Raw genomic sequence first — 17,348 nt, 5'->3', positions numbered from 1 at the left:
ACACACACACACACACACACACAGTTCCAGCAAGGCCCTCACTCAGATCCTCAGATCGGACAAAGGCCTTGAGGCAAGCCACCAGATTCCCCTGCCCTGCCCCCTCAGCCACCAGCAAACCCTGCTTGCTTGAACTTCCTCTAGCTGTAAGGATCTGGGCAGTGCACAGCAGGGGCGGAGGGGAGCCCAGGAGGAGCTGTCAGGACCAGACTTCCTTTCCCAGCCACCCCTGCAGCTCAGTGCCCAGGAGCCCAAGCCCCCAGGGGTCCTAGCCTGGGTTCAGGATTTTAACTCAGAATCCCCAGCCATGGGGTCTGTTACTTCTGAAACCAATGCTTTCAGATAGACAGTAATTACTCCATTGCAAAATATTACTTTTAATTTCCACTTTATGGTCTAATTAAACAGATATTTTACTTGTGCTTGGGAAAGTATTTTTCTTAATTTGATTCAATTTAGCACTGTGCACAACCCACCCATCACACGGTGGGTTTTAGGGAGCCTCCCGTTTAAAAATGATGGCTTTTCGGTTTTTATTTTGTTTCTGGAGCCTGCAAGTTGCTTTAAGTAATCTTTTCATTTTCTCCTAGGAAACTGAAAGGGGTGAAAGGGGTACCCTGGCTGCAGGGCTTGTCAAGCTTCACCCAGAGGTCGGGGTAAACACAGACTCTCCCTGGGCCCTGCCAACCGTCCATTTCTGCAAAGGGGACCCCAGCCCCCATGGCAGGGCAGGTAAGAGGCCTAGGCCTGTGTACCTGACACCCTGGTGTCCCTGACTGCACCACCACACAAGGACAAGGGAGGGGGCGGACGAGCGAGCAGCCTGTGACCACAGTGCCTGCTACCTCAACCTCCCTTCCTTCCCAAACAAAGCATTCTGAGCTATGACCCTACAGAGCAACTGTTTCCGGAGTTGACAACAGGTCCAGGAAGAGACTCCCGGTGGCCTGCTGTCGAGGACATTCCTGTGTCTCGTGCAGCCTGGCAGGGTGGTCCAGGGCTCAACTTTCCAGCCTGGAAACTGGCAGGCACGCCCAGGCTGCTCCACCCTACCGGGCACCCACCTCACTAGAGGCCCAGACCCTCCATCTTCTCGGCCGCTAGCCCGGCCCACCTAGCACCAACCGGCACGCCACCCATAGCCCTGTGCCAGGAGACGCCCAGCTGGATGCTTCAGGACAGACTCCCTCATTGAGAGCCTCCCCTTCAATAGCCACCCTGTTCTCCACGAAGAACCCACCACAAGATGCTAGAGATCCGGGGGTCACAGTGGCTAATCGGGACCCCACCTGAAGAGGCAAACCCTGTACCCTCTGACTCAGAGTCCTGGACTCTCACTCTACAGCACAGGCTATGGTCCCTACACAGAGCACACAGTTCCCCCACTGGACCAGGAGGCACCAAAGCACCCCCTGAGGCTGCAGCAGGCTCACACTGCCAGATTAGGGTAGATATCTTCCTGAAGCTGGACCATAGCGGGGTGTACCTATGCTTCTGGGGACAGCTGAGCACAAAGAGGCTGAAACCCATCTGGAAAGGGACATGTGCAGAATCTGAATCAGGTGCCCGCAATCTAGCCCCTGGGCGGAGTCCTAGAGACCACCACATGCAGGTAGCCACTACCACCCTCCAGCAGGGGCTGCCTCAGTGTCCTGGGCTGCATCACAGGGATATTCCTGGCCTACGGCTTTCAGCAAAGACTTTCTGAGACGATCCAAACCCCAGCCCTGGCCCCGGGGCCTGTATGCAGCTCTATCCATGACACCCGGAAGAACTGCCACCTTACTGGTTCCCAACTCTGTCTGCCACCCATGACTGTCTCTGCGTGAGCTCCAGACACACCTATGTCACAGCCACGATGCCGAGTCTCTGTGCGTCTTCCCGACTGGCTTGGGTGTAATCTGCAGGTGCTGCAGGCCTCAGCTGCCCAGCGCTGCCCTCCAGACCCTTGGCACTCTTGCCAGGGAGGCAGACTTTGGAAGAGAAGGCGGGTGAGGGACTCAGGCAGCTCCCGTCCCCTTCCGTCTATGTGCCTGCACGCTTAGAGGTCTTTAGGCAGCATGCTGGTCCCAGCCTCCAGTACCAGGAGTTTGTCTGGGGAACTCTGGCCTTGCCACTCTTCCAGCTTGTACATGGAAGCTCTTCTCGCCACCAGGTCTTAGGGTATCTATAGGAAAGGAGGGGTTCTGACCCTGTAAGAGATGCCCAAACCACCTGCCAGGCAGGACCCACCTCCTCCCTGCCCATCTGTCACCCTACAAACGTGAAATGGCAGGCAGACTAGGCCCCTGGTATCATCCAGAATCTAACACCCGACACTTGACAAAGCCCTGCCTCTCCACCTCTACATACAACAACCTGGTCTGACCTCCTTGGGAAGGCCAGAGAAACTGAAGCACTTACCTCAGGCCACACAGCCCAGACAGTAGAACTGAAGCTCTGACTCTAGGGTCCCCACGCCCCAGGCCTCACCCCTTCCAACCTCCCTTTAAGCCCAGCCCCCCTCTGCCTGTGCATATCAGGTTTCTGGATCTGGGGATCAGAAAGCTGGAGTCAGAGCTCTGGGTGCTTCCTCTTGCGGGGAGCAGGCATGGAGAGACAGGAGGAGAGGCAGGGAAGAGCAAGGCAGGCCTTCTGGTTGCACTAAAACCAAAAACACTGAGTCGGCTTTAGGGCAGCCTCTGGAGTTCCACACATGCTGAGCCCATGAAACGCACAGGAAGGAACCCAAGGCTGGGCTGCCGGGAGGCAGAGCTGGGCCAAGAGGACAGAGGGGAACCCACCCAGCCATCAGGCCCCTGAGCATAAGATCCAGCGTGGCACGCTCCACCCGGAAACAGGAGACAGCTCAGGGCGACCCTACTGCCAGAGTCAGAGGTCAAGCAAGCCGTCTGGGGACGCATCCATCTGACCCTGGATCCAGCCAACAGCAGGCCTGGCCCTGGGCCACACATGACTAACAGTCCATTAGCACAGGGACCTGCAAAACCTGCCTGCCCACCCCCACCCCGGCAGGATGCTACCACGGGGCAGGAACTAGACACCGCTGGGGGCCTCTCAAAGGGAGCTAGCTGCCCAACAAACAGCCTTGGGTTTCCTGACCACAGAGGTTTGCATCTGAAAGATGGTCCAGGAGAAACCATCTGCAGATCCACCACTGAGAGACAGGGCAAGGGTTCCAAACCAGGAGCAAAGGTGACTCCTCTTCGGGCTTTGTAGGGACAGATGGGGAAACTGAGGTCTTGGTAAAGGAGAGACTGAACTCAGCAGTGGCAGAGGCTAGACCACCCACCTGCCCTGCACTGCTCAAGTTCCACATGATGTGAACCAAATAAACAGAGAAGCTAGGCCAAGGCATGCTAGCTCATTGGGGCCTTGAGCACAAAGACTGTGTACAGGTAGCTTCCAGGAGTGAAACAATGTAAACTAAAAACAAAACGGTGTGACTAACACACAGTCTAACTTGAACACACAGGAACATCACTTCCCTTAAGAGAACAGTACTATGAGGTTGGTTTTCTGGAGTGAGGAGACCTACTGTGAGCTTCCTGGGAGGCAGGTTAAAAACACTGAGAAGCGGACCTTCAATGAATTTAAGACAAGAACTGGCTCCCGGCTCCACCTACGAGATCCTTCCGGAACACCAGAGGGAGGTTTTGAAAATCCTACCTACTCCAAACCACTGCAGGGCCCTTCAGTTTGACTGAGCCACTCAAAGTGCCGGGAATTCTACAGCCTCCTCGCCCCCATGTTGTCACCTGTCATGAGAGGGCAGTGAGGCCACGGACCACTCAGTTCTTGCCAGGCTTCCTGTATGACAGTCAGCCTTCCTGGCAGAAGACATGCATATAAACACACACACACACACACACACACACACACACACACACACACACACCCTCAAGACAGGACGCCTGTACCAGGCACCCGAGGTATGTAAAACAACTACTTCAACACTGCCCTAGCAGAAGTCCAAAGAGGGAGGGAAAATCCACACCCTTAAGCCTAAGTTCTTCCCCAAGTACCCCACCCCCACCCCAATGCTGGAAACTCCAGGTCAGCAAAAACAGGTAAGAAAGACAGCCGCTGTAAGAGAACTATTCATTGCTGTACACTGAGAGAAACAGGGAAACCAATCCAGGGAACTGCAGAAGTTAGAGTAAGGCTGAAGCTTCCAGGCTCCTCCTGGCCCCACCTGGACCCCAGCGTAGCATAAATCTCTGAGCACCTTCAGTCCAGGCCCTGGAAAGGACACCTCCCTGCTGAGTCACCTCAGCATCTGAGCACCAGCCAGCCCGCCCCAGGGAGCACCAACCCCTCTCACACCTCCCCTAGCTGACACCTGGGCTCAGCTGGGAAACGGTGCTGACGCCAGGGCCCCACCCTGCAAGGCCCCAGGCACATACTGGGCCTGGCTCCAAACATCAAGGAAGGTGGCAGCCTTGCGGGGAGGGGGGGGGGGCACTAGCTATCCCACGGAGCCACTTCCGAATCAGAGGAACCAGCCTCAGTCCTAGGTCTTCCAGGGCCACAGACTGTCATGGGGGACACTGTCTGACCTCCCACAAAACCCAATGTGACCAGAGCTGGGACCTGTGCAGCCAGGGCATGCATGCCCCGCCTTTCCAGAGGTTCGCTCCACACAGAAGGCAACCCAGTGAGAAAGGGCCAAGACATGCCCACAAATGATGTCAAGACGGAATGAGGACATACCACGCCCCTGATGCCAAACCACAAGGTTGGCAGGAAGGCTCCAGGCCCTGACCCTCAAAGGCTGGCTCCTGTGCATCTGGAGGCCCCATGGGAATGGGAGTGACAGAGGGACCAGCACCGAAAGATTCAGCCTTTGGCAGCCTTGTGCGCAGCTCCACTCAGGCAGACAGAGGCCCCAGCAAAGAAACAAAGGCCACAGAAGGATGAAACTCTGGGTCCATGAGCAGGGGCCCTGCAAGACCTAAATGAGAGTCAATCATTGTCCCATTGGGGAATCATCAATTCAGCTCCAGTACTGACAACTGAAGAACCACTGGGCCGGGAGGAGCCACCACCTCTGAGTAACTCTCTGGGCATCGTCTGGGATGGCCCCTAAGCAACAGGAAAACATCCTTTGTAGGGGAGAAGGGCTATCCTCCTCTGGGACCGTCACCTTAGGGGACACAGACAGAATCCAGCCCAGCAGCCTTTGGGGTGACCATGCATGAGGCCTGAGAGGCAAGTCTGGCCATTCGGCTGTTTAACAAGCACGTACACGTGACTAATCGCCTGCCCTGGCAAAGCTACTGCTTGCGAGCAGCACCCTGAACTGGGATAGAGGTGAAGGGAGGGTCTGCTGGAACCTGTGACTGCCTCACCATAGCAGACTAGACAGAAACGATGGGGCTGAGGCGCTCAGACAGCAGAATAAAGAAAGACCTGGGCTTTGGCTCTTTGGTGGAAGGTGCTATGCTACAATCCCCAAAAAGATCTCACGGGCAGGAATACATGAAAGGAACCACAGCAGGGTGATGGCCAGGCGGGCTCCAATTACAGCATCCAACAGCCACGATTACCCAAAGACCAGAACGAGGGTGACCCTCAAGGCCACCTCAGAACCGGAGCTCTGCTCTACGTGTATGCAAGGCAGGCAACAGGTGACTAGTGTCACAGAGGAGGAGACCAGCCGAGGGCTCTGAGAGACCCTGCCAGGAGGGTAAGTGTCTGCTAGGAGAAAGACAGGCCAGACGTTAATGGTGGCGAGCTTTCCCCAGGCACAGGATGCCGCCAGGCTGCCTCGTTGTCCCTACACCTCCTTCTTACGCTGAGATTAGACATGGGTCCTCAAGCCCCGGACCCTAACCACCCGGCCAGGGTCCCAGCTACATCCAGCAGCCCCCACAGAGATAGATGTGGACGTCCCTACAAGCTGTAAAGTACGGTCTTCATGGGAGAGTTCCTGTTCCCACAGCGAATTAAGAGGCCGATCCCCTTGGAGGATCTTAGCTCTCCACCCTAAATTCTTAGCATTGCCTTGGCCTTGGAGAATAAGAGCTACCAAAGACCACCCACAGTGATGGTTACAGTGTCCCCCATCTGCCCTCCAGAGGGATCCCCCCACCTCAAAAGCAGACTCTGTGAGTGTGTGTGTGTGTGTGTGTGTGTGTGTGTGTGTGTGTGTGTGTGTGACATGTAGTGGTCAATCAAGGGCTATGGTTGCAGTTCCCTGAGGCCCACACTGGCAACACCACAGCAGTACCACACGTGTGCCACGGGGCATTTGATTTCTTTCCAGAGAAGAATGAAGAGCAAGGCCTCCCTATCCTGAGCACAGCACCCCACGGGTTAGACAGCATTCCCAAGACAGACTGAAGCCTCCTCGTGTGACAAGACAAGACACATAGTAGATAAGATGCTCAAAGCCACACAAAACCTTGGCCAGGACCCTGGTTTGCCCACCACCAGGCCCAGGCTAGGTTAAGTAAGCCTTAACTGGTAGGGCAGAGGAGCAGCTTATGCCAAAAGCCACACACAGGAACTTGGAGAGAGGCAGCAGTGTGTACAGGAGGAGGCCACAGACCTCCATTGATGGCCCCCAACCCCACCAGTTCACTACTGTGACTGCAGCTTCCTTTACCAGGACTCCATCCATCAGTGGCCAGTCGGCCAGGACCTGGGCAGCTGCACAGTCCAAGGGGGGAGGCAGCTCGGCTCCTAGATCAGCTTGCTTCCTGAAGGGCTGCAAGAGAACCTCTCTGAGATCCTCAAGGCTTTCTATCATCCAGGGCTCAACAAAGGCCACTGGCAAAAGCCAAAGACCACTCACGGTCAGTCAGTCACATCCCATTCAGATCTAGCTGATCTGCAAGGCTGTTAACATCCCCGCCACAGATGAGCCAGGGGACCTGGAGAGGAGCCCAGAACAGACACACCTGACTGGCATCCACCATATCAGACCCAACCCAGAGGAAACCCAGGGTCTCCTCCTAACCAAGGCACTCATTCCTTAGAGGTACTGGGACAGGATGGGGATTGCAGGCGCTTCCCAAGGACTGTTCACCAAGGCTGAAGGTCACAAGCAGCTTCCTGTGGAGACCCCCACACCCCTGCATTGCACACTTCCAGAGACCATTGTTCCCTGGAACAATACTCCTGTTCTTTACATGCCTGGCAAGACTGGCCGGAAAGCCCAGTAGCCTCCTCTCCCACCAGCGCCTGCCCGCCATGCTGCAGCCTGGGAAACCCCCGAGGCTCAGGAGTCATTACCCACACGGAAGGCCTGGGCCCCAGAGGCAGAGAGACAGGGCAGAGCATAGGCCCATAACAGACACTGGGTAAGTACTGGACAATGATGCACGCCCCCGGGTGCAGAAAGGGGCCCACTCTCTCACCTTTTATGCCCTCTCTATACAGGCATGCCAATGTCCAGATGCCCAAAGAGACTCACCATGACAAGCCCTGCCCTGAGTGAAGTCCCCATCTTCCCCCTTTCTACCCTCCCAAACACAGACTGGTTCCAGCTGTGGGACATCTGTGGCTAGGAAAGAAATTTACCCAACCCCCTCTGACTCGCAGCAGGCCTCCTAGGGTGAGGTGAACCAACACACACTCTTGCCAACTATATAGCATGGGGGCCCACGTTGAATCCGCCACGCTCCAAGCCTCAGCCCCAACCTCAAAGATTCCCAAGTTCCAGCCCTTCCCTGTTTGAGATACGGCCTGAACAGGGATACTTACCCGGAGAGGAGTCCCGGGCCCGCTGACCAACTTCCACGCCTGTCGTTTTAGCTCCACGAGCTTCGTGTGGCAGTGGCGGCACCACCCGCCCCCACCGGCCGAGTGGCTCTGCTCAGCGCTGGCCCCGGCGCCCTCCGGAGCAGGGCGGCTGCTGCATGGGTCTTGATCGAGCCCGGCGGGCAGCCTCTTGCGCGGGGATACCTCAAGTGGCGTGGTCTCTCGAGCCGGGCCGCACTCAGCCACCTGCGGGGGTTGGAGATGGGACAGTAAGCCCAAACCTTCGCGCGGCGCCACTGCGGGACTCCCTGCGGCCGACTCCAGACCCAGTCGCTCACACCCCTAAAGCCACGCTCGCACAAAAGTTAGGGCCCTGGATGCGACGCCAGGAGTCCCTGGCGAAGAAGCCCCAGCCCGACGCTCGGGGCCCCGTCCCGCTCCGCTCCAAGCCCCACCCCTAGAGGGCGCCGTACACCCCGCTAGCATCCTCGTTGTCCTGGGCTCTGAACCCGGTGCCCGTCGAGCCCGGCCGCCCGCTCCTAGCAGGGCCTTGCGTACCGCGGGCTGCACCGCACACAAGGAGGCGCCGCGGCCGACCATGGCACGGACGCAGGAAGGGATACGTTGGCTCTCGGGGTGCAGTGGCTACGTGATCCGGCCCAGGGGCACCCCCATGGCCAGGCCTGCTGCTCTGAAGTTGGCAGAGCAGGCGAGTGGCGGAGAGCACGCTGTGGACGCGGCCGGCTTGCTCCGGGACAGGCTGGGCGGGGGCGGGGGCGGGCCAAAGCTTGTAGGGGGAGGGAAGGGGGCGGGACGCCAGAGCACCGCCCCCATCCTGAGCAGAGCCAAGTGGGCGGGGGTCCCGCTCCTCCTTGCGGCCCCGCCTACTGCTAGGACCCCAACCTGTTAGTTGAGTGCTGATGCGGGAGGGGCGGTGGGGGCTGCCGGGACACAAGTTACGCGCACGCATGCGCCTCTGTCCCTCCTGAGCAGGATGGAGTGCGCCTCCTGGGAGGCACCCAACATTCTCATCACTTTGCGAGCGGGAAAACTGAAGCTTTTGCCCAAGGTCGCACAGCACGAAAGCGGGGGTGGGGGGTGGGGGGAAATGAAAGAGGCTGGACCCGGCCAACAGCTTCCCCAGAACACCCAGAGCACTAGAGTGTGTCTGGCCATGCTTTGGCTCCAACTGTCTCTCATGAGTGAGGGTCGTGTTTCAAGAAGTGCAGTGAGGGGCTACGAACTGTCTCAAAGAGTCCTTGCAGCCGCGCCTGTGCCTTAAAGTGGTTTGCACACTGAGCCGCCTGGGAAGTGGGAGGAAGCGATGCGGCTGGCCCTGGGGGTGTGCCGGACCTGTTGTCTGCCGGCCTGGCAGATGGGGAGTTAGCTCCGGAATTAATTGCCTGTTTGTCTCCGACCGGGAGGTCTCCCCCCTTCCCCAGCGACCAGTTGCTCTCGCCTAAGTCAGACCCCAAATGTCACCACCATCTGAGGTCGCAGAGGACTCCGGCCCAAGCTCTGGGTCAACCCGAAACCCCAGATTTGAGCCAGGTGGGGGCTGCGGCGTGGCTCCCCGTGACACAAGCGCCACCTGCCGGCCGTAGTGCGCACAGGTTTTTGAGGGCGCAGAGACAGGACACCACGCGTTCTGAGCGCAGAGCTTTCCGCTTGAGGCTGAGACTTAAGACAACTGAGCCAGGGTGATTCAAGGAAAGACCCTGGCCGGACATCCCCAGAGCAGTCAGGCCTTCACACGGTATAAGGTCTGTCAAACGACCTTTCCTTTCCCTACCTGGACCCTGCTTACTTAGCCCTCCACTCCTACGCACTATTGGCCAAGAGTGGGATGAAGATCCGGTTTTCCAGGTCATCTATGACTTAAAAGAGTCTGTAAACATGACAGGAAGTCATGAATACACTGGGAACGGGCTCCCCACTTTCTACAACCCCCAAGCCTCCAGGCCCTTCTCAGCCTTGCGAAGGGAAAACAGGCAGGCGTCGGCCAACCCTAGGATCTGGGTAGCCTCAGGCACCACCCTCCTCAGTCCACCCCTGCAAGCACTACAAACAGCGTCACCCCGCCCCTCTACCGCACTGAAACAAACACCCGGGGCCCAGGAGGCTCATACATTGTTATCGACTTACACACGCGCACACATACTCCTCACACGCACACCGAAAAGCATCACCCGGAACCCAGGGCCTGCGCTCATGATGGGCCACACCCGCAACTTCACTTCCCTGCACCAGCGCGGCTCTTCGGGAAGCATACTCTACGTTCGAGTTCCCAGAGGACACAAAAACACAGCTCCGCAAGACCCCGGGGTGCACCAAGCAACCGGAATGATCTCAGAACTCAGATCACCTCCCCCGAGCCTTTTTCCTCGCCCATCCCTGCAAGGTGAGAGAACCGGGATCTCTGCGCTACGCTCTCCTCCGTGGAAGATCGCTGCTCAAGGCTCGGGTTCCAGCGTAGACTAGAGAGGGAGAATCAAGCAGTATCAGCTCGGGAAAGTGCAGATACAGGTCTCCGCCCGGGACCTACCGCGTTTTCGCGGTGCTGCGCAGCAAAGTCGCGGGACCGCGTCACCACTGGCAGCCCGGCCCCGCGAGCTCTCACCTTGCCTCGCCGCCGCAGGAGGTGACTGGTGAAACCCAGGATGATGTCCGAGTCCAGGCAGAGCGACCCCATCTCTAGCAGGCTTGGAACCTTTCGGGGCGCGCCGCGGGGCGGCTCGGGGGACCCCGGCAGCGCCATGGAGGAGTGGACAGTGGGCAGCGTCCCCGAGCGTCTCCCGCCGCCGTTGTAACCACCCCTCCCGCGCGCTCCCTGGCCGCGCGCCCGCCGTCTCCGAGCCCCGCACGGCGCCCGCCGCCCACCAGGCCCCCAGTACTCGGCGGCCGGCGCCCCCCAGCCCTGCGCTTGCTCCGCGCCGCGCGCCCGCGCTGACAGCCCCGCCCGCCCGCGCCGACAGCGCCCCCTCAGCCCGGGCGGCGAGCCGGACAAGCGGACCCGAGTTGGGGAGAGGTGTGTAGAAGAGAATGGGGGACCAGGACCCCACTTGGTCTGAACCTATCCGCCTTCCGCGTTCCAAGACACCAGGACTTTTTGCGGTAGGCACTGGCACCAGGAAGGGACACCGCAACCAAGTTGGGATCCTGGAAACCTCTGCAGACAAGGGGCATCTTTCCAGCTTCACTCTATGCTGTCCTAGGCATCTTGGGGTCCGGTCTGAAGAAAAGAAAAAGACAGACAGACAGACAGACAGACAGACAGACTCGGGGAGGCAGATAACCCGGTGTTCCCAACACTGCACGTGCTCTAAGGCACTTACCCCTGAGGCAGTGTTTAGGAACCCTCGCTCCCTAGGCTTGTAGCGAGGCTTTGCTTGGACACAAACTCTGGCACTCTAAAGCCTCGGGCGGGGAGGGGGGTGAGATCACAAGGTTTGGGCGGAGGGTCAGTCCGGGAGAGAAGGGGTTGCCTAAATAACCTAACCCCACCCCCTAAGTCTTTAGAGGTAGGGGGTATCGGAGAGGGAGACATCTTTAGAGGCCAGGCTGGGCTGCTGAGACTGCCGGTCCCCTCCACACTCCATTAGGGAGAACCTTGGAATCTCTTCATCTCTGCTCCTTCATCTGGAGACCCTCCAGCTTCGGGGGTCCCTTGCTTGACTCCCCCCTGTGGCAACTAGAGATCAGTGTCTCCCTCTGTCAGGCCAGGGACCCCTTGGTTCTGCTTCCAAGTCTAGTGTAGACCTGCAACGACAACCGCCCAGTGTCTGCCGGGCTTCTAAACTGGAAAGGAACAAGAGGGGCTATGGACCCTTCTACTGCAATGGCCATCCACAGTCTGGGACAGAGACCAGGACAAGCCATTAAAGGGAACGGAGCCCCTCCTCTCAGCTCCAGATCCAGAGCCCGGGCTCCAATAGGACATCAGGCTTCCTCTCAGGAAAACTACTCCTGTCTTCACCCCCCATTCAGTCCCCTCCAAACCCCTGAACCTTGGGAGAAGGCCATCCACCACCTCTGTGGATTGATTAAAGTCGTTGTAAGGATTTTTTTTAACATTTCATTTACCAGGTCGAGGCCTGGGCAGAGCTGTCCCCAGGGAAATCTAGGCCAAGGGAACTAAACAGAAAAACCTCCTGCAATTGAGTGGCGCCTCCACAGGATTAATTGCCAGAGCCCAGCTTCCAATCAGGCCACACACAAGATATTTCAGGAAGGCTGCAGTGGTCGTGTTCCCGCAATGAGCACATGGGGCTCTGGACCTCAGAACCTGCTGGTGGTGCCTCCTTCCCTGGAAGGCACTTTGACGTAATATAGTCCAGCACCTCCACTCCCACCCTTCAGACATTTAAGAGAAAAGGCACCTTCTTGCAGCTGGCAACTGGTAGGCAGGCATCTAGACCAGCTCCCAGCTGGGCACTAGGAAATGCAGTCCAGGCAGGGCATGCAACATGGCCAATCCTAGAACCTCAGGCAGGAAGAGGGGCTCTGTGGACAGCATAGCATTAGACAGTGTGACCTCAGCTCTGCTCCTGGGGGAGATCAGGGAGTGGCCTTTGCTTTATTTAATGCCATTGTGTGTGTGGGGGGGGGGAATCTGTTTAGTTTGTCTTTGAGGTTTTGGGGTGTTCACTATGTAGCCCTGGCCGACGTGAAGCTTACCATGTAAACCAGGCTGGCCTTGAAATCAACAGAGATCTGCCTGCCACTGCTTCCCAAGGGCCGAAGTTAAACACATGCAGCTCCATGCCCAGATAACTTTGTGGATTGTTTTGACCACTAGTTTGAGTATTTAATATAAATACTGGAAAAGATTAGGTGGTCCAGACTGGTAGCATTTAAGGGGTCTGAGTCCATGATCCCAGAATCTCATTCAGCATGAACAGCCTCCACCTTCTGAGAGTGATGGGACAGGGGAATTCTGCCTCTCATTCCCAGAGCACTTTGGACCCTCCCTCAGTTCTGCATACCCAGCAGCACACTGGGACAGAGGCATGTGTGTGGACATGCGCCACCTACATAACAATCTTCACTCCTTTTTCCTGACCATGATGCTAGAAAAGGTGCCTTTCGATCCCCGTTTCACAGATGAGGAAGCTCAGTTGTCCCACTCTTTCCACTAGGGGTTCAGACCCAGCCCTTAGGAAGTCAGCAGCCGCATGGCTTCAGCACCCTGGCCAGCGCCCACCACCTTGAAGCAGCCCCTGCGTTTAGAATTTGCTCTGGAGTAACTCACCCCAATTCACCTACCGCTTGGACATCCCACCCACCCAGACCCCCTGTCCCTAATGTCTTCTCCTTCCTAAGGCTACACGACTACAGACTGACGCCTCACATCTGTGTGTCCTAGCTACTGCCCCACCAATATCTGATTGGAGGCCATGCATGCATCCATTGCATCCCTTTCTGTCTCTGCTAACACAGCGGGAGAGCATAGAGATGTCAGATGGGTCACACACACCCTTCTCTGTTTCCATGGTCCCCACGGCCTGGCACCTCTCTCTGACAATGACTGACTCAGACCCACCCTCATGGGCTTCCTCGCTGCTCGCAGAGGAGGCTCTGCTCTGCTGCTATAGCGGGGTGGTTGGGAGCTCTTCTCCCAGACAGCGCTGGTTCTTTTTTCTCCAGGTTGTCCTGGAATGATGCCTTGGCTAAATTTAGGCCTTCCTTGCCTAAAATTCACAACCATGGCGGCTCCTCACAGCCCCCTCCTGTGCTTCCGTTTTCTTCCTTATCATTTATCACAAATTAAACTTTTCTCTTTTTGAATGTCAGTCACCTATCTTAAAGTCAGCTCAAAATGGCAGGAAGTCTTGTGCTCTTTCCCAAGAACTCAAGTAGAGGAGAAGCTGACAAAATAGAGAAGTATCGGGATTCCCGGGTTCTGGCTTTGTAGCAGTCCCACCCCAGGCATGCCTGCAGTGCTAGACCCAGGGAAGAAATGCATGTGGTGCTAAATGCCCCTTACCCTCCCAACCAGTCCCCTGCACAGCTAACAGGGAGAGCCTGGGTCCTCCAGCCTCACCTGACGAGACTGCTGGCCCTGGTAGAGATTCTGAGAGTTTCCCTGGGAACTCCATCCAAAATTGTAATCCCCAGCCATCCTGCAGGACCCGAACCCCTCCTGCAGTTCATCTCCCACCCCCACCCCCTACCCCCCACCCCCCACCCCTCACCTCCTTCCAGCCTCCGGGACTACAAGCCCAGGCCACCCAACACCATGCCGTTGTGCTTAAGGCCAGCAGATGGCGCCGCTTGGCCACAGTCCTTATGGCAGGAACCAAAGTGATCACTTGATCTCTTATGTGGATAGAGAAACTGAGGACCTAAGGGAAGAAGATTGTTCTGTGTACCTGACAGGGTGAGATGCTTCAAGGCACAGACCCCAAGACTCCTGCCGCCAGCCCTGATACCTCCCTGTGACCCTATACACACCTAACAGGGCTTGGCACACCCCACCCCAAGACCTCTGACTTCCTTCCTGTGTCCCTCCCTTCTCCAAATCCGGTCTTAGCTTCCGTTTTTGAATGGGCAGTGTCCAGTGGAAAGGGACACATAGTGATCAGAGTTCTCCTCGGCTGTCCGGGCACGCTGACTGAGGGTACAACCTAGAAACCTTTAGCAAGTCCTAGCACAGGGGCTGGAGAGATGGCTCAGAGGTTAAGAGCACCGTCTGCTCTTCCAGAGGTCCTGAGTTCAAATCCCAGCTACCACATGATGGCTCACAACCATCTGTAATGAGATCTGATGCCCTCTTCTGGTGTGTCTGAAGACAGCAACAGTGTACTTGCATACATAAAATAAATAAATATGAAAGGAAGGAAGGAGGGAAGGAAGAAGGAAATCCTAGTACAGGTGTTTCACCCAAAGATCTCACCACTGCGCCTACCATTCCCTACAGCATCCTGCTGGGTGCCACTACCTCAGGGAGTTCTCTACGGCTGGGTGTGAAAGCAGCCTTGGAACTGTGGCTTTGAGTATGGGCGTCTGGTGGTATCAGTGTTCCAGAGGGTGGCGGCAGCCTGAGCTGATGGCTGCATGGGTAAAAGTGGACTGAGGGATCCAGGCAGCACCACTGATCACACGGGGAATCCCAGCCCCCGTGGCTTCACCAGGTAGTCCTGTGATGAAGCCGCGACGCTGGACTCTATCAATATAAGCACAGACACAATTCACAGAGCAAGCACACTGCATCTGGCTAATAACTATACAATAGCAGAGGTGAGGGAGAAGAGAGGGAGGGAGGGAGGGAAGGAGGAAGGGAGGGAGGGAGGGAGGATAAAACATGGGGCTGGAGAGGTGGCACTGTAGTTTAAAGCAGTTATTGCTCTTGCAGAGAACCTGGGCTCCATCCCCTACACCCACATGATGGTTCACAACTATCTGTAACTCCAGTGCCAGGTCATCGGGAGTGCTCTTCCAGCCTGTGTGGATATGTATGTAGTACACATACAGACATGCAGGCAGCAAAACATTCATACAAAAAAAGTAAATTAATTTTAATTAAAAAATAAGACCAAAGAGATTTCCCAAAAGGTAAAGGATAATTGAAAAAGGAGGAGGAAGAGATGCTGGAGCAATGGCTCAGTGGTTAAGGGCACTGGCTGCTCTTTCAGAGGACCAGGGTTCAGGTCCCAAGACCCTCGGTCAGCTCACACCTGCCTATAATTCCAGTTCCAGGAGACCCAATGCCCTCTTCTAGCCCCTGTGAACACTCACACACACATCACGTGTGTGGCACACACATAAAAGTTAGAAAGGAAGAGGACCTGCCATATTAGAACAGGAAGGAAACAGTTGCTGAGCAAGAAAATGCCCATACATACATATATACATACATACATACACACATGCATACACATACACACATACATATATACATACACACATACATACATACATATACATACACACATACATATATACACACATACATACACACATACATACATATACACATACATACATACACATATACATACATACATACATAGATACACATATACATGCATACATACATACATACATACATACATACATACATAGATACACATATACATGCATACATACATACATACATACATACATACATACATACATACATACATAGAGGAGGTATTCAACAAGAAATCTCAGGCAAAAGCAGGCTTCCTCAGCACTAGCACACCAAGTGTGGAAGTCAGCATCTTGTAAAGTTTTAAAACAATGCTAGGATGAACAGAAGCTCCTCTCAGGCCTGTGGGGACAGGGGAGGAGCTCAGACATCACAGTTTGCAGCACTGCTGACAGTGGAGGGAACAGCAGTTTCCAACGCGGAGGGAAGCAGATTCCACTCCTAGTGGAACCATCAGCTGCCTGTGGAGGTGGATAAAGGCGAGATCAGAAGGCTTCCCTTTCTTGAGCTTCTTAGAAGATGAGCTCCTGTTTAACACACACCACCAAAGGACCTGAACCAAGAAACAAAATAGGTATGGGACTGAGGAGATACAGAGCCCAAGAAAGAGGCAAGGGGGAGTTTCAAGCTGGTGGGGAACTGGTATTTCAGGGTTCACTGTGCTAAAGTCCCCAAGGGTCCATACTGAAGCAAGAATTCAGAGGAAGCCTGAGAAGGGAGGCAGGGGGAAAGGATGGGAGATGGAAATGACTGTGTGGTATGTGTGGACCCATTTAGAAGAGATTTAAGCTTCCAAAGCTTAACTGTGACTCCTCTTTCCATAGCTCACAGTATTAACATCATGCATGCTGAATGTCAATTCAGTAAAACTTTGTGACTAAACTACAGGATGCAAGTGGGCTAGGGATGGAAATGGTCAGAAATAGCATATCCCAGTATGCAACACTGGGAAGGAAAATGCTCAAGGAGGCAAAGTGGTCTGAAGCAGAAAGTGGGAGCACAAAGTGAAGGGGTCACCCAGGCCACCAGGCTGGACTTGAATAGAGAACAAGGGGATTGGAAGTTTCTGTTCTCTTAAAGTCTTGAAACAATTTGATCACATGAATGTGTGCATGCATGCCAGAGAGCTTGCATGAGAACAATGCATGTGTGAGTGCCATGGTGAGTGTGTAGAGGTGACAGGTGTGTGTGTGTGTGTGTGTGTGTGTGTATGTGCCTGTGCATATGCATGTGTTAACAATGCATGTGTGAGTGTCATGGTGTGTGTGTGTAGAGGTGACAGGTATGTGTGTGTGCATGTATGTGCATGTGCATGTGTGAACAATGCATGTGTGAGTGCCATGGTGCGTGTGTAGAGGTGACAGATATGTGTGTGTGCATGCATGTGCCTGTGCGTGTGCATGTGTGAACAATGCATGTGTGTCATAGTGTGTGTGTAGAGGTGACAGATGTGTGTGTGCATGCATGTGCATGTGTGAACAATGCATGTGTGTGTGTCATGGTGTGTGTGTGTAGAGGTGACAGGTGTATGTGTGTGCATGTATGTGCCTGTGCATGTGTGAACAATGCATGTGTGAGTGCCATGGTGTGTGTGTAGAGGTGACAGTTGTGCGTATGTGCATGTATGTGCCTGTGCATGTATGAACAATGCATGTGTGAGTGCCATGGTGTGTGTGTAGAGGTGACAGGTGTGCGTATGTGCATGTATGTGCCTGTGCATGTGTAAACA

At 55.4% G+C, this 17,348-nt stretch overlaps 1 protein-coding gene across 4 annotated transcripts in view; it reads right to left on the bottom strand.

Moving 5' to 3' along the window:
- Kif26a (kinesin family member 26A) overlaps nucleotides 1-10,490 on the bottom strand; it is a 37,453-nt gene extending 26,963 nt beyond the window's left edge. For 2 of the 4 annotated variants that reach the window (XM_029540766.1, XM_029540767.1), the window contains exons 1-2: nucleotides 10,328-10,490; nucleotides 7,711-7,953 (exon numbers count right to left, since the gene is read on the bottom strand). In XM_029540766.1, coding sequence (XP_029396626.1) covers nucleotides 7,711-7,953; nucleotides 10,328-10,465 — 381 coding nt within the window. In that variant the 5' untranslated portion in view covers nucleotides 10,466-10,490. Of the gene's footprint in view, nucleotides 1-7,710; nucleotides 7,954-8,265; nucleotides 8,465-10,327 lie in introns of those variants that run through there. The other 2 variants (XM_021201821.1, XM_029540768.1) reach the window with 2 other exon arrangements.
- Nucleotides 10,491-17,348: the final 6,858 nt, after the last annotated feature.

Source organism: Mus pahari, chromosome 7, assembly GCF_900095145.1.
Source record: "Mus pahari chromosome 7, PAHARI_EIJ_v1.1, whole genome shotgun sequence".
NCBI classification, from domain to species: domain Eukaryota; kingdom Metazoa; phylum Chordata; class Mammalia; order Rodentia; family Muridae; genus Mus; species Mus pahari.
Note: the sequence above shows the minus strand (reverse complement) of the source record. Positions and strands in the feature narration are given on the sequence as shown.